Source organism: Kwoniella botswanensis, chromosome 3 (assembly GCF_036426115.1).
Source record: "Kwoniella botswanensis chromosome 3, complete sequence".
NCBI classification, from domain to species: Eukaryota; Fungi; Basidiomycota; class Tremellomycetes; order Tremellales; family Cryptococcaceae; genus Kwoniella; species Kwoniella botswanensis.
The window spans coordinates 1,031,352-1,050,402 of NC_088601.1; the positions used below are offsets into that span (position 1 = coordinate 1,031,352).

A 19,051-nucleotide genomic window follows, 5' to 3' on the forward strand; every position below is an offset into this window, starting at 1 on the left:
GAATTCAGCAGAAGGTATTCTTGACGGGTTGATGGGTAGTCTTGATGGGCAATAGTTAACGAAGGCAGGCTTCATCTTCTCCCGTCTAAAGCCCAACTATCAGGATTGTAATCCCTGATTATGATTCATTACAAATCCGCACAGGCGTAATGGCTCACACCCCATTACAAATCCGATGGTACCATTACGATTTCCCTTCGGCCCCCGAATAATCCGAGCGGAGTTACTGCATCAGTCGTCCCGCTAATCCTAGTGGTTTGGTGCACCAAAAGTGATCGTCGCGATCACGTGGCCCTATTGTATCGTGTATAACTGCACACGAATATATATATATATATATATATATATATACATGCATACTGTGATGTTAGGGGGTATTCATTGAACTTGATATTCAAATGTGATCAACAAGGTATAGAATCGCCTCGAACTAAAAACGCAGTAGAAGTCGGATATTCTCGGTTGAGTAAATGGCAGAAATTCGAAAACCTTTTGGACAGGCGCCCCAGACGGCGAAGGCTGCGGAGCCACTTATCGAGTGGGCGGGGCTTCGTCGGCTATGATCATGCAAGATGGTTAGCCTTCTTGCCATATATGCTAGAGGTGTGGACGATATGGATCATGTGAGTGGAGTGACGGTGACAAGGATATTGCATGGGAAGTAGATCAGGCAGAAGTTGAGCAGCACCCAATACTCACGGTTTAAAATACCTTTTTTGACCAGCTCTTCAGGTTGAGGTCGTTGGGCAATTTCCTTGTCGAGTTGGTCCTGGGAGTGACCTAATTAGCTCTCACTCTACACCTCATCTAACTGGCAAATGAGGCATGGTACATACTTTGTGCATTGCTTTCTCAAGGCCAGCTCGTTTGCCAGCCAGGGAATCGCCAGGTTCGCCTAGAAGTATGGTCGGGTCAGCGCCACTGTACGATATGCTCTGCAATCTCCATCCTACGATGATACGCTGCAGAATTGCACTTACCCTTGAGAATACCTTTATCCTTCAATTCATCGGCGGAATGTCTGCTTTCAAACAACTTCTCAAACTTTGCTTTCCCAACTTCATCTGTAGGACTCAAATCACCTCTGTTGTCTACACCTTCGGCGACACCGGCAGCGGGTGCAGGGATAACGGTCGGAGCGAGGGCATGGGCTTGGGCGTGAGCTTGACCAGCGAGTGATCCAGCGGTCGAAGCGGCTTGTGACCCGAGTGACTTGGCGGATGAGGTTACGCTGGCGGCTGCATCGGAATTGGCGGCTTGTCCGGCTAGCGCGGTAGCTTGGTTGACAGCGCTGGTAGCTGTGTTGACTACTGTTGAGGCTACAGCTGTAGCAGCTGATCTGGCTTGGTTAAGGAGGTCTGATGGGTTCGCTGGGGTGGAACACAGAGTCAGTGCGATCGTCGTGAGGGGGAGTGAGCTATGACTCACACATGATGACTTGTCTTGCAGTGTTGTTGGGCTGGCAGAGAGACAGGTGTTGTTATCTACGTTCTGTGAAGATATAAGAATGAGTTGAAGCGATCAAGTGAGTAAGATTGTTGGTGAATGAATAGATGGATGGATCAACCGAATACTCGGATACACCACACCAGGTAAGGTGGTCTGTGCTGGTAGGGTGGGATGACGTCATTGTTTCATCCCTGCTGTTCTGTTCTTAGGTGGCATCCGTCCTTGATTGACTGCTGATCGTCAGGAGAACTCAATGCATCAAGAGACGGCCTGATCGTCACAGAGATGTCTGTGGAGATATACGGAGGCACAGGTGAGGGCAACGACCCTCTGGGGACGGTGTCATACAAGTTTGCTGCATCGATATCCATCGATGAGCTTGTGGAGCTAGAAAGATGATTAGGCGCAATGAAGCAATCAGCCTTTTTCCCCATCCTTGTAATCAATTGCCCATCGTAGAGTTACTACATTGAAGCTCAACTCCCATGAGGAGCTTGGCGCGATCGTTGTAGGAATGTAATGCTACAGATTCATTGCTCTTGTCGAACTTTGGCCAAGGAGTATTGTATCTTGCCGTCAATATCGCCTCACCCTCCGTCACATTCTCCACGCTGGCTATTTGTACCTCTTTACGGTCCTTCAAGAAATCGATCAATTCTTTCTGATCCAACCAATGGAACTTTTTTTTCTTTTCATTTCTGAGATACTCCTTCTGATGGGGTGATTGAGAGACTTGGAGAGTTGCAAGACAATGCATCGTGTAGTCAAATGCTTTGACGCTTTCAGCAATTCTAAAATCACTTGGATCCCAGCCATTAGCAGTCCAATAATTCCTTTTGCTTCTCAGTGCCGTCCGACGACTCATTGTATCAATCTCGAGTATAAAAATCTCGCCAAGCGCACCCTCAATACCCTGATGACTGTTATGCTCTTCTTCCGTGATCTCATTCGCTTCGATCAGACTCATGAGTTCGGCTTCGCATCTTTCTGCCCTCTCGATGACTTCAACGGGAAAGACTGATAGGCTATCATCCTCAAGCTCCCGGGGGTGTGGGGAGAAGGGGGGGGGGGGGGGGGGGGATTACAACCTTGTTCATCGGTCCAACGGTCTTCTCGAGACCGAGTTCGAGATGTACGCGGATGACAACAGTGTCTTCTCTAGCACGTCTTGCAACGTCTGACGATTTGTCCGTCTCACGGGACCCCAAGATCTGGACTAAACATTGAGGGGGGGATAAAATGTCATGCATCACTCCAAGAACCGGTGAGTTACCGCTATCTCGAGATTTTCAACAGTCCGGCCAGGTATGAACTTCTGATGTTCAGATCTTTCAAGTGTTAAATGGATATGGTGTCTGGAATGACAGAATTGATTTGAAGTGTATCTTTACCCTGAACCGAACCAAGGTCAGACGTGACCCACACACACACACATACATTTAATGAAGGGTCATTCCGCTACGAGTACCCCCTGTTATTGCCCTCTCAGTCGCAATAGCTTAAAGCCCCCCAACACAGTCCACACACAATGTCTCAACAGAAAGAGTACTTGCAATCAGTCGAACAGCTGACCCACCGATGTTCACATGCATGTAGGGATTTGCACGTTCATCCACTGATCCTTATCTAGAAGATTATCTACCGTTATTGTTATCTTGTTAACATGCTGATTCGACGACAGGGTGGATCCAAGCGTTGCCCTTTGAGATGATCCAAGCATCCACTATGATATCAAATATTGACCATTGACCAATTCACAATCTATACCCGACATGGATCTCATTCTCCCCTCCATCGCATCTCAGATGTTCATCCCCCGGAACCCACTGGACCAGCATAACATTCCCACATCCGACTCAGACATCCCTTCACCCTCCATGCCAGCTCCTGCTTCAGCCCATCAGAGAACAAAACCCAAAACCCCACTCCCAGACGCAGCAACCCCTTCATCTGCTCTTCCACCTCTCATCGTCAATCTGCAAGAGGCAAGCTCACCACCTCGACTTCAGACCTCGATCGATAACAAGAAGGAAAAGATACAAGCACGTCCTGTGACTCCCATGGACTTTTTCGGTTCGGCGAAGGGTCATTCCACAGCGAAAGATGGGAAAGTGAGCTCGAAAGATTCGAGAGAATCCGTCGATCAAAGACCACCTGTGGACCCAGCGATCAAGGGTATACCACAAGGATGGGAGGATGATCTGGGCATTCAAGTAGCTAAAAGCGAAGAAAGGGTTGTCACACCCACGCAATATTCCACAAACACTTTACACAAACTCGGTGCGTTCAAGGAAACGAGAACAAAGCTATCGTCTTTCAGTGGTACAGTGAGATCTGGTTTTAGAGACAGAGGAGCTGAAAAGGATAAAGAGGAAAGAAAACCAAGTGGGCTCAAACTTTACAAGGGGAGTGCCAGAGCAACCCAGAGATCCTCCTCGATGAGCACTACGCCATTGAACCTCGGCATGCAGCCAAAGCATCGACCCACCTCGCCTGGACGAGTAGACCATCAACTTACTCACTCAGTCTATAGCGATGCCTCATTCAATACTCAGAATACGACTTCTACCGAAATGTCCATCCCTGTGGTTCCTCCCTCATCTCAGACCGTTTCGACAGAAGGGTCCACAGCCGACTTCACCCATCTGTTTACCCCTACATCTCAAGCTGAGCATGAATATCCAACATCCATCACCTCGTCCCATTCCACTCAATCTCGCGATAGAGTTATGGGGATTGTAGATGACCCTTCTCCGGTCCCTCCCGCTGGTATGAAGACTTTCTCTTGCCCTGTTATTGAAGAAGTCCTTCCCTTTGCCGCAGGTCACCCATTCGCCGCATGGTCTGCACCTGTCGTAGAAGAAGATCAACAGCCATCCGGCGGAGACCATAGTACCGATGTGGGAAGGAGAGGCAGCATGTCGCTGAGTAGACTGGATATGTTATCATCGAAGGATACAGCTCATACAGACAACTCCCTCTCTTCGGAGGGGTGGAAGGAAACGCCTAGACCAAGATCGGGTTTACCTGGGAAGAAGGTATGGGTTGATGCGAAGGGTGAGAGGAGCGCTGGAGTGTACAGCGTAGGATGGGAGAGGGATGTCCTTGACCTGTGAGTGTACGGTCGGTGAGATTCAGCTGATGGGTGTGTGCAGCGAAGCAAGATTGCATGAAACCATGTACGAGATTGCGGGAGAAAGGCACACATTTGTAGAGTTTGAAGAGCCGCCTAAGGCGGTACTTGATGTGCGTGAGGGTAGCAACGGCTGAAGCTGACCTGAAGTGGTAGATCGGTACAGGCGCTGGACATTGGCCCATCTCAATGGCTTTACGATACCCAGATACAAACTTTGTTGGCCTTGACCTGGTCCCTTGTCAGATCGACTTGTCACTTCTTGCGGAGGCTGAGAAACGAGCACGATCGACAAAAGCCGGTACATCAGCTGAAGGGATAGGTATGTGGGAGAGTGTCGAAAAGAGGGTTAAATGGCAGAGGGGTAATTTGTGAGTACGCATTGGTGTGAGACGTAGCTGACCCATAACTTCCGTTTCAGCTTCAGCGAGCTTCCCTTTGACACCGGCGTGTTCGATCTCGTTCACCTCCGGTTTGTCAATTTAGGCATATCCGAGACGAAATGGTACGATCTTCTGGAAGAGGCCACTCGGGTGTTGAAGCGAGGGGGTAAAATTGAAATCGTCGAGACAAGCTATACCCTTCCATCCGAATGTCCAGCATCTTTGAAGAACTCGTTCGCATCTATGCTGTTGGCAGACATGATCCAACCTTTACCGTCACTAGCGATGCAATTCAATCTACCTTCTATAGAGAACATCCAGTCCAATGCCGTCAAGCCCGTATTCCATCAGAAGTGGACAAAGAAGGTACCAGGAGCTCTGGAGGATGCCGTTTTGGTCTGGGTCAAGTCTGCAGTTGAATACAAAGGTACAGGTTTGATCAAGAATCAGAATGGGCTTGCGGGTGTTGTCGGAAGAGTCAAAGCGGAACTGCGTGACAACGGAGGTGGTAGATGGGATTTTGGCGATACAAGACAGAGTAGGGATGTAGAGCCGGTCGAGGATAGGGAAGTGAATGTATGGGCCTGGGTAGCAACGAAGAAGTGATGCTGTGCTGGGACTGTCTATCTGTTCTGCTATCACTTCAAGAAATTTATGCCATAGAGGTTGTATAAGTCGGATATCTTGTGATGAACATGTGAAAGAGAGCACGCTTCATATGCACGATCTGAGTTGCAGTCAGTGTCGATCGCTTGTCAAGTTCCGAGGAGATAGCCGAAGTGTTGAATTGTGATTGTAGCATCGTACTGAGATGCGTCATCCGTCTATCTATCGATCTATATTCCTCTTCCTCTTCCTTCAATACGATTCAAATCAACGCTCATCATGTCAGAGAAGCCACTGTATACCATACCCATAGACCAGCGACCACCTCATGGACCGCTGACATCCAAGATCTTCTTCCCTTTGGTCTTCAACCTCGCTCAATTGGGGATTAACTCGGCCCAGTTCCTGTGTCTCCCTTTGCTGCTTATCCCCATCGTGGGTCGTAGATGGTTTGACAGCGCGATTGGCTGGACCAAAGATGGCTACGGACGTCTCCGTGAGTGATCCTTAAGGATGATCAAGGCTAATGGAAGTCATCGTCATCACCGTATTATTCGGACCAACCTCACTTGTATTGACTACCGATACACCCCCTTCGATCACCAACCTCGTTGAGAGAGATGCTCAAGGCAACATGATCAAGATCAACCTTCCAGATAGGCTAGTGATCATGGCCAATCATCAAGCGTATCTGGACTGGATGTATCTGTGGATTCTCTCATGCTATGCCGGTCATTCGAGGGGGATCACCATCCTGCTGAAAGCAAGTTTGAAGAATATACCGGTGATTGGGTGGGGAATGGTGAGTGGATAGCCCATTCACAGAAGCTGACAGGCCAGCGCTTCTTCAAATTCATTTTCATGAATAGATCATGGGCGGCGGATCGAGACAATCTCACCCTTGCGCTCACTCAACTTGGACATCAAGCGCAATCTGGAGAAGAGGATCATTCGGAAACTTCAGGGTTGCTTCAACCCAAGATGCGTTCTCCTATATGGTTGCTCATATTCCCGGAAGGAACCATTGTCAGTGACGAGGAAAGAGTGAAGAGTGTGCGATATGCTGACCGGGAAGGGATCGTGAGTGATTCTTGTGCACGAGCTCTGCTGACTCGATAGCCTGACTTTGTCACCATGCTACATCCTCGTTCAACCGGTCTGCTATTCTGCCTGAGAACCCTACTGCCCCAGGTGCCAGATCTGCAGCTACTTGACGTGACGATAGGCTACCCAGGTGTACCATATGGGAAATACCCTCAAGATTGGTGAGTGGGAAATCGATAAGCATTGCTAATGTTTTAGGTATGGTTTATTCTCGGTATTTCTCCGTTCGGTTCCTCCTCCGACAGTTCACCTGCATCTCCACCTGTATTCGAACTTGTCATCGTCCTCTTCTGAAGTGCCGTCATTAGGCAGTCGATCTTTATCAACCGGCGATGATCAGCCTCCTTCTGATACTGGTATAGCTTCACCGGAAGAGTCAAGAGCGTTTGAGCTATGGTTACGAGGCGTCTGGACGGCAAAGGAGAAACGAATGGAGGGATTCTATGAGGATCAACGGTTTGAGAGTGGAGAGGGAGGTGCACGAGAGGTGGTCACCGTGAAACAGACGTGAGTAGTATCCTTGCCAGGATAATGCTGACAGATGAAGGAAATGGTACCACTGGATCTCTGCTTTTGGCGGTGGAGGAATGGGTACAGCAGCGGTTGTGGGAGTAGGAGTCTGGCAAGTTGTATCTCATCTCAGTTGATTGTATTCGACATGCATTTACGTGTAAACCGCTACAAGACATCTGAACACATCCACAATTGACAATACACAGTGAGGAGATAGTTGAGCCGGGGGTATGGGTAATATTGATGGCTCGGTGGTAGGCGAGAGGAGAGGAGAAGGGGTGGAATCGGTACGAACGAAAACTCTCGACGAAGAGGTGGCCAGGATGAGATGACAAGCATAGATCAGGGTGGTTGTGGGAGGTAAAGTATGGACTGGTGGATCAGCATGGTAAAGCTGGAATATACACTCACTCGGCATGCGCTCTTCCCCTCTCTCTTTTCCTGCTGCTTCTTCGCTCTCAACGAGCTTGATCAAGTCTGCCAAACTCAAGGTCAAAGCTTGTTTCCCTTCACTAGGGATTACAATCCTCGCGCAATCCTTTACTCTCACAACGCTCACCAATCCGCCTTCGCCCTCGTCTGCTGGAGCTAGCAATGGCGAAGAGTCGTTGGTCAAGGCAGTCCTTCTCGTTTCGTCAAGTACACCTAACACACGAAGACCGTATTGACACATGACCTGCATGGCGTCAAGAACCGAAGACGATGTCGGAACTGATATCAAGGGATGAAGGTTGAGGCGTAATTGTCTAGATTCAATCGGAGCTTCGAGGATCGCAGGGGGTTTGTCCAAACCAAGCAAGTAGCGCAGAACCGTTTCATGCGATATAACGTGGCCTCCTCTGACAGCTACCCTATGAACCCCTCTGCTATAAAGCTGTACGAACGTGCGCAATGGGGCATTCGCATTTACCAAGTAATATGGATTCTTTCCTGAAATATCTGATTGAGAAGATTGAGAATGTCAGTGACAGTCAGCTATCATCATCGACTTACTGCACAAGTCTCCTACGATAATCCTTTCCCCTTGGTGTATCCTGTCAATAATCACTTTGCACTCGTTATCGTTGCCATGAGAGTATCCCTCGCCTAGCGGTTTCGCATTGAGTACAAGGAGAAGGAAAGTGTTCAAGTCGGCATACTGGAAGATCAGCGTTTGCTGAGGCTAATGCAACTTACGTCGAAGAAGGCCTGGCTTTTCTGCTCGTCATGTGGTTCAACGAGAAGATAATGCGTCCCTTGCTCGAGCAACAGCTGTCACAGTCAGTCAGTCACTGTTACTGGTAGGCAATGACTCACTGTGACTGCCTCTTCAACCCGTGTAGCTCCTGCAATTCTCACCACCTTTTCCTCTTCAGCGAACGATATCGTTGAAGCAGAGACGCTCAACCAATCACCAGCATCCACATCGATAGGATCCTCATCATCCTCCCCAAACACGTCAGCTGATGAAGATAGCAGAGCGGATCCGAGCGATAGCGATCCGCTAAGACTGAGAGAGCTGAATGACCCTTTCGACCGTCTTCTCAGCGAGGACGAGGCGGAGAGCGTCTCGTGTGCTGATCTAGGCGATCTGTTTGAGATTGTGCCGTGACGTGAGGGCACTGGTACTGAAAGAGAAGCAGCAAGATGTGGTGAGAGAGTGAGAGACGGTCGTCGACGATGAGCAGATCCTTCGGTTGGTCGAGGCGAGGGTATAGTACTTGAGCTGGAGTCCATAGCGATGTGAGCATATATTTGAGGGGTTGAGAGCATTCCTCTCTGCCTATCAACTGATGATGATTGTGGAGACATGTGAACGTGTTCAGAGTGGTAATGTCGGTAATCGATACACCGGTGACCGCTTATATACGACCATCGTCATCATAAACCAGTTTATCATGCATGTTATTATTATTATCAGATGTTACTATCAAATGGCTAGGGCTACAGAAGTTGGCATTATAGAGGTATATACGTATGCTAGGAGTTTTCACATATTATGCTCGGAATTTCTTGACTTGCGAATCTCTAACAAGGCCTCTTCAGTCCATCCCAGATGCTCATCTGCATCTTTCCCTCGGGATGTCGGTATAGACTGAGCCGTGGCAGGTTGTACATGGATTGGCTCCCGATGTCGGTTGATTGATCCAGATCTCGATGGACCAGCAGAGTTCGGCACAGACGGTATCGATAAGGCGGTCTCTAATCGATGAGCGAGACCACCGGAAATGTCGTTGATATCGGTAGAAAATCGGTTTTGGGCAAGGGCCGGGGTGTTATCGAGAGCTGGAGGGCAAGGGGTCTGAGATCGGACTGATCTGCCTACGCCAGACTCACTTGCACCACCGGAGCTTACTCGGTCCATGCCAGAAGAAGGTCTTCGGAAGCCGGGGATATGTTCAGACGCTCTACGCAATAAATTACCGATCGCACTAGGTTTGTTGTTGTCATCCAGCTTCTCCTCGTCGTCCGAGTCAACGAAGACGGCGGGGTCAAGCGCTGAGCTATGACGACGCTGACGAGGTCGAGGGATTGGGGTGACTTGTCGAGCCTTTGGACCATAGAACACCGCATCGTCGCTTCGCCAGCCTGCCGCGATATCCTTCTCTTTCGGCGAATCCTCCTCTTCGACTTGATCATCTTCCTCGTCCTCTGGATCATCAGAAGGAGCAGCTGGCATGGGACTTCCAGCGCGCCCGTTCCGTGGTCCGGCATCAGACAACCGACTACTAGGACTATGAGGGGCTGATCTGGAAGATCGATGGTGGCTGGACGAACGGGAGCGGACGGGAGGGGGACTTCGATGACGAGAGCACGTCTTGTCTTGCGCAGTGGAGGTTTCTTCCACTCGGATATGACCACGACCTCTTCGAGCTGGTGGAGGTAGCAGAGCTGGTGCGGGTGTGGCTTGATGTGTGGGTATATGGGTTGATCCGATGTATCGTGGGTGTTGTTCAAAGTTTGTGGAACGGGCAAAAGGGAAGCGAGGGGCGATTTGTGAATCTTGAGAGTCATCGGAGTCGAAGCCGTCCTCTTCATCTTCCTGATACCCATCGTCGGTATCGGATTCACTGTTGGCATCGAGGGGTGCTGTCTGATTGGGATGAGAGGCGACGGCGAATTTTAGGGTCGGGCGCTGTGATATGTGATCAGCATGGGTCTACCTGTGTATGTGAGAGGATTTACGGGAGGATGTTCTACCTCATCAGCCCATCCTATTCGCTCTCGCTTCTCTTCGACCTTTTCCAATCGGTTTGTCAAACTTTCCATCCCCCCTAGTCCTAGACCTGTATGCCCTTCATCAGACAGACCGCTGTTGCTCTCGCGTCTGAGTATTGATGAGGATTGATGTGGAGGAATCTCGGGGGATTTTGCGAGGATACCATGACTAGGTCGTTGGGGACTGGAGAAGGCGGTGGAAGGGGTGGATGAGTGAGTTGAGATGATTCCAGAGGATTGAGGGTGTTTCTTATCTGATGAGTGGATCAACGCCGTGAGTAGAGATACGGGTTGGGCGCGTTCCTCCCCATCTGATCCAAGATGAAGATGGGGTGGATCATGCGGGTGGTCTGAGACTGGGGTGAGGATTTGAGGTGATTTGATGGGTTGCGTCATGACGGCGAATGTTACCAATATGTGTTTATTGTTTATCTTGCTGGGGTATACGCTAAATTGATTGATGCGGGGTAGGTTATATAGTGGAACATCGTGGTATTGTACTGATGGCAAGGTGCATAGTTCCTAAAACTGTGAGGGCAAGGGGATGAGGGGGGCGGGTGGGATGGGGAGGAGGATGTATGATGGTGGATGCAGCGTTGTTGATGTCGTCTATCGGTTGATGATCAGTAAAATGTAAAGTGTGCTGGTAGTGAGTTAATGCACCAAACAAGATGCCCATGCATGCATAGCCCAGGGTACACAAAGAGGAATGTCTCCATATGGGGTTGAGATTACGTAATTGCATCATGACGAGTTGTCTCGTGCCTGACCCCCGGCATCAGTCCGTCAAAACACCGCGAACGGCAATCCCAATGTTCCCAATGTTCCCATTACACGCATCTTTTCGTTCGCCTGGTTCCGATTTCATGATGCAGTGGCATGGCAATGTGTTATGCAGATACGCTAGTACAGCTTCTCAACCACTTGCAGAGCCCCTGTGACGCTGACACTGATCAGCGGTGTGAGAGCGTAGGAAATGACAATCGTCTTGGCAACCGCAGTCTCCACATCCTCATCGGTATCCGACATTTCGACAATCTGAATAGCAAATCAGTGGGATTGGCGCACAAAGCTCGATGCTATAACTCACTGCAGCTAGAGTAAGAGCCGGCGGTCCGACAGGAGCAAGCATCATGATGAAATCCTGTACATCAGCGTCATGTCGCACTCGCCAGAACTCACCAAAACCGGATCGTTTAAAATCTTGTCGCCGACAGCCTTACGGATTCCATAAACCATACTGATAGAGATCACCGGCATTACAATGAACCTGAATATGAAGAGGTAGATCAGAGGGAAGATGGGTGGTCTCGAACCTTTCTTCGTCTTGAGATGGGCACCGATGACGAGCATCTGCAAGGCAGCGTATAGCTTTCCGATCTTGTCGATCGAATCGGACAGGCTACTATCTCAGCTCAATACTTCTCAGAACAACACTCACGGACTAAGCCAAGCTCCTTTCTGAAATAACCAGTTGTGGAGAAACGGGATGAGCCCCGCAACGATTGCCGCAAGTCCACCGTACATGGGCGGATTCATGAAGCCTGCCAAGCTCTGTTGCAAGATCTTGGCGATCTTCCAGCCCTTCTTGCCGTGTTGTCTTGCTTGATGGAGCAGTGGTGCATTCTCGTTGTCCCCAGAGTACGGCTCGATGGCAGGATGATCTTGATCCTCGTTGAGGACCTCTCGCACCTTCTTGATCGCATGAGGGGATTCCGAATGAGACCAGGGATGGGGTATATCAAGAGGGTGTTTCTTCATCATCACTAATTGTCAGCTTTGTGCCTACTTCATCTTTACGTACCTGGACCGAAGGAGAATCGGGTCAGATTGCACACCAGTGCGTTTATAAGAAGGAAGACCTGACCTCGATCTAGCACCGCATCGAGATCGTCGTTCTTGACCAAAGGTGATAACGTGCCGTTTTTGCCCAGAGAGCTGAACAAGAGTAGCGGGAGGGACGTTGCGTTGTTGAATACCATGCATGGACTGCTCGTCAGCGAAGCCCGGGAGCTGATCGACTCACATAATCCACTGCGGCATACCGAAAGCAATCACCCCGATCGCACCAACGATCCAAGAGATAAGTTGGAAAACTACCGCATAAGCGAGAATGACCCAATCTTTCGAAAAGCATCAGCATGGTTGTGTGCACATTGTGAACTTACAGTCTTTCAAGTTATCCCAAGATGCGAGAGGGCCGATCTCCGAAAATAGAAGAGCAGGTAGGAAAAGAGTCACACATAGCTTGGAAGCACTCTACTCGTGAGCTTTGTTTCTCCCATATCAGCTCACCTCTTCGCCCTCGGGAGAGAGTAATTTCCATTTGCTCGCGAAAAACCCATAAACTAAGACAAGAATAACCGAGATCGAAGCCTAATGGTCAGCTCTGCTGAAGTTCATGATTCAACTCACCTCGACGGCAGACCAGGTAGTAGACAGGATCTCAGATGCAGATTGCAACATGCTTGGACGATAATAATGAAAAGAGAACGATGAACAATGCACAAATACAAACTTGTTATATAACGAAAGATCACCAGGCATAAATGACATCATAATGCTTATTTCGAAATCTACTCCTCCATCTTCACCTCTTCCGTCACGATCGTCCTTGTCTGCTGGAGTTCGAGATGTGTCGCACTTCTGGTCCTCTTGAGATTCAGTGTCGGTGAGACATCCTCAAGCTTCCTCTTCACAGTGAGAGACGATTCCACCTTTGTCTTTACGACTTTGACTGTTGATTTGGATTCTGGCAGGTCCGCCGCGAACATGACTGCCTGACACCATCCTCCCATTGGACCCCATCTGTCTAGCAGAAACTGCTGAGTCTCATTGTATACCTGCTTCGACATTGGCTTGTTGCGAAGCCGCGATGGGAAGGCAGGATGTCTTGCAGCAATGGCCGCGACATGAGTGTCGATGGGAATGAGTGACGGCTGAGTATCTCTTCAGCTTGCACCTTTCCATACTCCTCACTCACCTTGTCCATGCACATGAGCATTACACAATCTGCGACTTTACGTCCCACACCTTTTAGAGCGACTAGCTTTCCTCTAACTGTATCCACGTCTTGATTCCTCCATCTGAGAAGACCTGCTTCGATTTCCTCCTTGAACTCTTCCTCTAGGGTTTGCAAGCTAGACTCGATGAAGGAGGCACGATATCCGAAACCCATCGACCTCAACAAAGCTTCAAGATTTGTGGGAAGAGCGGTGGGAGTTGGAAACAGATGATAAGTGGTTTCACCATCGTTGTCCGGATTATGAAGAGTCAGGAGAGGAGGCGAGAACGACTGGGAGAAACGATGTAACAAAGACGTGATACGGGGTATATGATTGTTGGTAGATGTGATGAACCTACTTTGTCAGCATGCTTCCTCAAAGTCTCATCACTCACGATATGAGACACTCCCATGGGTCTTGACGAAGAACCCTTACTCCCACTGCTCGTTCATTCACTTCCACCTTGCCGAACAGCTCCGGATCTCGGGCTCTCCAATCATCATACATCCTCTCCAGCTCCGGGTGAGCCTTCAGCTGAAAGTAATCGTTGACCCAATCCTTGGTGATACCTTTTCTCTGATCTGCTAATGCATCGTGCTCATTTGGGTATACTGCAGCATAATAAAGACGACTTGGAGATTGTCGAAGGCAGACGACTCGGGGAGGGTTATCGACGGCTCTTGAGAATTCTTCCGTGGGACTGCCAGGCGTCGACGACGCTATAGCATGCCTGTGCCATAGGAACGATTGCCCGACAGGTAGTGAGTTGGCCAGAGTGAGGTTCTTGAGACTCAGTGGGATACTAGACCAACCCGAAGGGAATGGTGGTCTTGACATGATTCTATCATACGGACAATGGACAAAGAGCAAGAAGAAGGATAATCCCACAAAAGGTTCAACGCGACCTTTCACTGTTTTGACTTTTGATTTCTTTCTCCTTCCCATCATTCATGACCTCAGTACTCACTTCATCATGAACTCAAACGATAATCTCGCTATAGCATTAGATCGACTCAAGTTCTATGCTCGGGATGCAGTCGTGACGTTGACTCAGGTGAGCCTTCACAACCGTAGCAAGCAGCTGACATTCAGTGTATTTGCAAACCGTAAGTGTGTACAATCATCATGCTCTCGCTCAACTTCCCTCTTACCAGCGATGCATCCCTCAAGATCAACGGACGTCAATACAAGATAGAGAAACTGCTTGGTGAAGGGGGTTTCTCATTTGTATACCTCATCCGTGATCTATCCTCTGATCGTCTGTACGCCCTCAAAAAAATTCTGATCACTTCAGGACAAGAAGGTGTCAAGGAGGCTATGCGTGAAGTAGAGGCATACAGACGGTTCCGACATCCCAATATCATCAAGATACTTGATTCAGCGGTCGTGCAAGATGAAGGAGGCGAGGGCAAGATCATCTACCTGTGAGTTACACATGCTCTTTGACCTCTGCTGACAGAACAGGTTCCTTCCTTACTATTCCCGAGGCAATCTCCAAGATGCCATTGCTGCATCGTCTGTCACTGGAAATCGTATGCCTGAACGCAAATTGCTGGAACTTTTCCATGGAACCTGCCTAGCGTGAGTCTTACTGAAACCCTCACATGGCTAATCCACCAGTGTTCGCGCGATGCACAACTACCACCTGCCCGCTGTCGCAGCATCATATCCTCCCACCCGCGAAGATGATCCCTTAGTGGGCGAACCGGTCTTTGATCATGACGATGAATTAGCCAATGCTGAGGAAGGAGAACTGATACCATATGCGCATCGGGATATCAAGCCAGCGTACGTCTCACGTGTGCTGAAATATTTGCTGATAATCACAGAAACATCATGATTGCCGATGACGGAAGTCCCGTCCTGATGGATTTTGGTTCTACGATCAAGTAAGTTGAAAGACTTCGGAGCCCTCGCTGACTGCTTCCCAGAGCTCGTATCAACGTGGAAACAAGGCAGCAGGCTCTGCTGGAACAGGTGAGTTGTCATGGTGTTTAACTAGACTAACACCGTCAGGACATCGCAAGCGAACACTCCTCTATGCCATATCGAGCTCCGGAGCTTTTCGATGTCAAGACCGGTAAGATGCTGGATGAGAAGGTGGATATTTGGGTGAGTCATGCAAATCATGCATCTGCGCTGACTGCTTCAGTCGCTCGGCTGTACTCTCTTCGCTGTTGCGTATGGCCATTCACCTTTCGAGGTAGACGGCACATCCATCGCAATGGCTGTTGGCAGTGGACGTTACAAGCACCCAGGAGGATATTCTCAGTCACTAGTGTCTCTCATCGACGCTATGCTTATCGTGGATCCAGAACAAAGACCAGATATCCAGAAGGTGAGCCATATAATTTAAATGACATATACTGATACTGAAACTGTATACTAGGTGATCGACCTGACGGAACAGGCCATGAGATCAGTCTAAATATCTCTTATCGACACCCTCCACCTCTCGCTCTTACTTCAGCCAACCATCTCACTCTCGCCATATGAACCTCCATATCTACCGTGACTCTCTGTACATACTCCCTGGGCAGGGGTGGAATCGAAGAAGGGAAAGGACGGAATTGAGGAGGAGGGGGCGGAGGGATGGGCACTCGTTCCACAATCGGTCGCCAGTAAGGATGAAGGCTTTTTTGCGGATGCTATTATATTATATCAGTATCATAACTCTTGTAGATAAGTGACTCACATGGACTCTTGTAGACAGCCTTGCTTTGACCCAAACAATGTCAGGTGATATGATAATCAGCATGTTAAACAGCGGATGATAAGGGGGAGGTTGAGCGAATCGAGGTCTTGCTGGTATGCGGGTGGGTGGCGCAAACTCTGCTTCAGAGACAAAATAGGAGGAGCTCGGCATTGGAGGCGGCAAGACAGGATTCCGAAGCTTATCCAGTCTCTCATCGTAAGCCGCTCTCTCTTCAGGATCCGATAATACTTCATACGCCTCTACCGCAATAGTCAGTGATCTGTAACGTTGGAGAACGGCCTGTACTACTCACTCTGCAGCTCCTGAAACGTCTCCTTCGCTAACGGGTCATCCAAACATTTGTCGGGATGACACTTTTGGGCGATCCGAAGATATGCTTTGCGTACTGTATATCAGTGACGGTTGGCTTGCCTATCGACTCACCTTCACCTGGCTCGGCGTCCTCGTCCACTCGGAGAATCTCATAATAAGTCAGTAGTTCTTCGTTCGCTGCGTCAGTCATGTTTGAATGGTAGCATGATATTGATAAAGGATAGATACGGTGACAGGGAGATGCCTTCAATTTCAGCCTGATGATGGGACAGGTGGCAAGATGGATATATAGATGATCATTCAACCTTGCACTTTTCAGTGATGGATATTGAGTGACCGATGATGTTTGTCGGACAGAAATGCACGCACACAAGGGTCCATCCTTTCATGACTTCACGCTAAGACATAGATCCATACATACAATGTTTATATACACACAATCATCAAACACGTAAACATGCTCGCTCATTGACCAAACATGAACGATTTATCCATTTCACCATCCACGACCCTAGTCTCCTGCTTAGCGACTGACAAATTATCGCGCAACTATGTGGTATGGTCAGAGCAAGTCGACGCCTATGTACAACTCACTTGTAAATTCTCCCTTTCCAGCTCATCCGTGCGCTTCTTAGCTTGCTCTAGCAAAGCGATATATACATCCAAGTCTTTCGGAGCTGCTATTGGAGTCGGTGCTGAACTTTTATCGAGCTCTTCCGCTTTAACCTGATGCATGGTTGGTATCTTTCGTTCCAACACACTATCATAGGGATCGGTCAGAGTGAGAACCATCACCAAACAAACCGTGTCCACTCTCACCCTATGGCTTGGGACTGTTCAATCGTTTCTTGTCGGCTCGCTCGTAGCATCTGTTCCAGCTGACGAACCGTTAACGAAAAATATGAGATACATGACTTACCTCATAAACCCGAGCTTTGGCAGCTTCAGCCTCTTGCAGAGCGTTCTTACACCGCTGTACGTCCTCATCCCTATGTAGCACTATTAGCAATCCGCCAAACTCTCGACAGACTAACCATAACCGCTGCGATTCTGTGAGCTGCTTCATCCTTGTCTCGTAGTCAGATATATGTCTAATCTTGGGTTCGGCTTCGGTAAGTCGGTTCTGCAACTTGAACCGTCTGCGATAGCTGTCAGCACGATCTCCTCTCGAGCACTCACTCGTTCTTCACTTCAGCAAGCTCCTCGCGCTGAGTTTTGACCATTGCTCGTGCCTCACTCAGCTCCGCACGTATATGGGCCGCCTCCTTTTGCCAAGTCGCTTTCTCCTCTCGAAACGAAGCAACCTTCTCTCGCAGTTGCCCTTGCCATTTGACATGCTTCTGCTGAGCTTGAGATGCTTCAGTCCTCGTTTGAGAGAGCTGAGCGGTAAGTTCAGCGATCTGTCCAGCCTGAGCTTTCAATCGATTCACCTAAGATTGTCAGCTTAGCCCAATGATCCTTATCACTCACAAAACTATGTATTTCAGCTTCATCGTTATTCAGTCGTAAAGACGTTTTGTGTAGCCGGCCGATGTCTAGATGATGTTCAGCTTTGAGCAAATTCGTCCCGCATATGACTTACGATACAAATACTGCCTTCTCACTCTACTTGTGAACTTGGCTTCCAATCTCAACAGCTCATTCTCCTTCGCTAACCTGTTACCCAGATTCGCCGAAGCCGAATCCACCTGTGGAGGCGCAGACTGTTCATCCTGTTCGAAGAGTCCGGCACCCGTGAAACCTTGCTGATCGGAATTGGATAAAGCTTGCGAACGGGCTATGAACTCGGCGGCATCGATTCTCTCCCAGCGCTTCTCGTCAGCAAGCTCGGCGGTTGATGTGAAGACGACCAACGATGGATGGAGTCGGAAATCTCGAATCAAAGGCTCCAATCTCGTAGCTAAGACCCCAGGTGTCCAGACCTTCTCCCAGTCCACGGCATAGATGGGAGTAACGCTCTTCCCTCGTATGTACGATACCGGATCTCGGACAAATGCAATGACGTTTGAAGGCCAAGCACCATACATGGCGATGATGAACAATTGAGCGATACGACGGGGTTTCATGTGCTCTGGAAGCTCGAGGTCCATCTCAACCGCCGATTGGGCGACCTGCCAGTCAAGAGAAGGTTCTGGTAGTTCGGTCCGAGTGAATCCATCACGTGGTGGCGAGGTGTGATCGATAAATGGTCGGTCACGCCAAGATATTGCTCGACCCAGGACGATCGCCAGCAAGGGGACCTTTGGGGTAAGCACGAGAGGTGCATACGGGAGAATAGCGAGGAGAAGTCGAAGATTGATACTGAATAGTTGATTACCGGTGTCCAGCATGAGACTCTGGATGAGGATGTCAACGAATGAGCTCCCTGCGACTGTTGCCATGAGGGTCGAGGAGGAGATATCAGATGGTTCGTAAGGGGATTCGAGGATGGCTTGAATAAGCAGCGTCGCTATTGGTATTCGCAGTAGCGATTTTCGATAAGCTCTCGTGCAAGATTCCAAGAAGTTCTGCTTGTCAGCGAAGCTCTACAATACATATTGACTCACGTCAAAATTCAAACCACTCCAAATTACTAAGATCCTTTTCAGCGTGACATGCGAACGAGAGTCGTCCTCAAGAGCTTCTAACCAAG

At 49.1% G+C, this 19,051-nt stretch overlaps 13 protein-coding genes across 13 annotated transcripts; 5 read left to right on the top strand and 8 right to left on the bottom strand.

Annotated features, from left to right (window-relative positions):
• Positions 1–531: 531 nt before the first annotated feature.
• Positions 532–1,432, bottom strand: L199_008265 (uncharacterized protein; the record flags this gene model as incomplete). Its single annotated transcript, XM_064893947.1, has 5 exons — positions 532–557; positions 700–769; positions 837–895; positions 981–1,370; positions 1,429–1,432. The coding sequence occupies 5 exons, from the start codon at positions 1,430–1,432 to the stop codon at positions 532–534; spliced, it is 549 nt and encodes a 182-aa protein (XP_064750019.1).
• Positions 1,433–3,221: 1,789 nt separating this feature from the next.
• L199_008266 (uncharacterized protein) lies at positions 3,222–5,571 on the top strand (the record flags this gene model as incomplete). Its single annotated transcript, XM_064893948.1, has 4 exons — positions 3,222–4,561; positions 4,605–4,695; positions 4,739–4,953; positions 5,004–5,571. The coding sequence occupies 4 exons, from the start codon at positions 3,222–3,224 to the stop codon at positions 5,569–5,571; spliced, it is 2,214 nt and encodes a 737-aa protein (XP_064750020.1).
• A 279-nt stretch (positions 5,572–5,850) lies between these two features.
• L199_008267 (uncharacterized protein) lies at positions 5,851–6,075 on the top strand (the record flags this gene model as incomplete). Its single annotated transcript, XM_064893949.1, has 1 exon — positions 5,851–6,075. The coding sequence occupies one exon, from the start codon at positions 5,851–5,853 to the stop codon at positions 6,073–6,075; it is 225 nt and encodes a 74-aa protein (XP_064750021.1).
• Positions 6,076–6,241: 166 nt separating this feature from the next.
• On the top strand, positions 6,242–6,840 carry L199_008268 (uncharacterized protein; the record flags this gene model as incomplete). The annotated part of the gene is made up of 3 exons (XM_064893950.1): positions 6,242–6,373; positions 6,441–6,597; positions 6,797–6,840. 3 exons carry the CDS (start codon positions 6,242–6,244, stop codon positions 6,838–6,840), a joined length of 333 nt encoding a protein of 110 aa, XP_064750022.1.
• Positions 6,841–6,875: 35 nt separating this feature from the next.
• On the top strand, positions 6,876–7,186 carry L199_008269 (uncharacterized protein; the record flags this gene model as incomplete). Its single annotated transcript, XM_064893951.1, has 2 exons — positions 6,876–6,889; positions 6,988–7,186. 2 exons carry the CDS (start codon positions 6,876–6,878, stop codon positions 7,184–7,186), a joined length of 213 nt encoding a protein of 70 aa, XP_064750023.1.
• A 153-nt stretch (positions 7,187–7,339) lies between these two features.
• Positions 7,340–7,870, bottom strand: L199_008270 (uncharacterized protein; the record flags this gene model as incomplete). The annotated part of the gene is made up of 1 exon (XM_064893952.1): positions 7,340–7,870. One exon carries the CDS (start codon positions 7,868–7,870, stop codon positions 7,340–7,342), a length of 531 nt encoding a protein of 176 aa, XP_064750024.1.
• Positions 7,871–8,054: 184 nt separating this feature from the next.
• On the bottom strand, positions 8,055–8,904 carry L199_008271 (uncharacterized protein; the record flags this gene model as incomplete). Its single annotated transcript, XM_064893953.1, has 4 exons — positions 8,055–8,127; positions 8,182–8,222; positions 8,365–8,439; positions 8,485–8,904. The coding sequence occupies 4 exons, from the start codon at positions 8,902–8,904 to the stop codon at positions 8,055–8,057; spliced, it is 609 nt and encodes a 202-aa protein (XP_064750025.1).
• Positions 8,905–9,157: 253 nt separating this feature from the next.
• L199_008272 (uncharacterized protein) lies at positions 9,158–10,782 on the bottom strand (the record flags this gene model as incomplete). The annotated part of the gene is made up of 2 exons (XM_064893954.1): positions 9,158–10,303; positions 10,354–10,782. The coding sequence occupies 2 exons, from the start codon at positions 10,780–10,782 to the stop codon at positions 9,158–9,160; spliced, it is 1,575 nt and encodes a 524-aa protein (XP_064750026.1).
• A 507-nt stretch (positions 10,783–11,289) lies between these two features.
• Positions 11,290–12,852, bottom strand: L199_008273 (uncharacterized protein; the record flags this gene model as incomplete). Its single annotated transcript, XM_064893955.1, has 8 exons — positions 11,290–11,424; positions 11,477–11,530; positions 11,703–11,739; positions 11,828–12,141; positions 12,225–12,324; positions 12,413–12,509; positions 12,555–12,645; positions 12,802–12,852. 8 exons carry the CDS (start codon positions 12,850–12,852, stop codon positions 11,290–11,292), a joined length of 879 nt encoding a protein of 292 aa, XP_064750027.1.
• Positions 12,853–12,962: 110 nt separating this feature from the next.
• L199_008274 (uncharacterized protein) lies at positions 12,963–14,228 on the bottom strand (the record flags this gene model as incomplete). The annotated part of the gene is made up of 3 exons (XM_064893956.1): positions 12,963–13,325; positions 13,370–13,745; positions 13,798–14,228. 3 exons carry the CDS (start codon positions 14,226–14,228, stop codon positions 12,963–12,965), a joined length of 1,170 nt encoding a protein of 389 aa, XP_064750028.1.
• A 793-nt stretch (positions 14,229–15,021) lies between these two features.
• On the top strand, positions 15,022–15,819 carry L199_008275 (uncharacterized protein; the record flags this gene model as incomplete). Its single annotated transcript, XM_064893957.1, has 5 exons — positions 15,022–15,179; positions 15,248–15,280; positions 15,323–15,368; positions 15,544–15,729; positions 15,781–15,819. The coding sequence occupies 5 exons, from the start codon at positions 15,022–15,024 to the stop codon at positions 15,817–15,819; spliced, it is 462 nt and encodes a 153-aa protein (XP_064750029.1).
• A 7-nt stretch (positions 15,820–15,826) lies between these two features.
• On the bottom strand, positions 15,827–16,609 carry L199_008276 (uncharacterized protein; the record flags this gene model as incomplete). Its single annotated transcript, XM_064893958.1, has 4 exons — positions 15,827–16,039; positions 16,087–16,346; positions 16,400–16,426; positions 16,531–16,609. 4 exons carry the CDS (start codon positions 16,607–16,609, stop codon positions 15,827–15,829), a joined length of 579 nt encoding a protein of 192 aa, XP_064750030.1.
• A 275-nt stretch (positions 16,610–16,884) lies between these two features.
• Positions 16,885–18,800, bottom strand: L199_008277 (uncharacterized protein; the record flags this gene model as incomplete). Its single annotated transcript, XM_064893959.1, has 8 exons — positions 16,885–16,968; positions 17,014–17,179; positions 17,239–17,297; positions 17,339–17,408; positions 17,454–17,548; positions 17,640–17,828; positions 17,890–17,954; positions 18,002–18,800. The coding sequence occupies 8 exons, from the start codon at positions 18,798–18,800 to the stop codon at positions 16,885–16,887; spliced, it is 1,527 nt and encodes a 508-aa protein (XP_064750031.1).
• Positions 18,801–19,051: the final 251 nt, after the last annotated feature.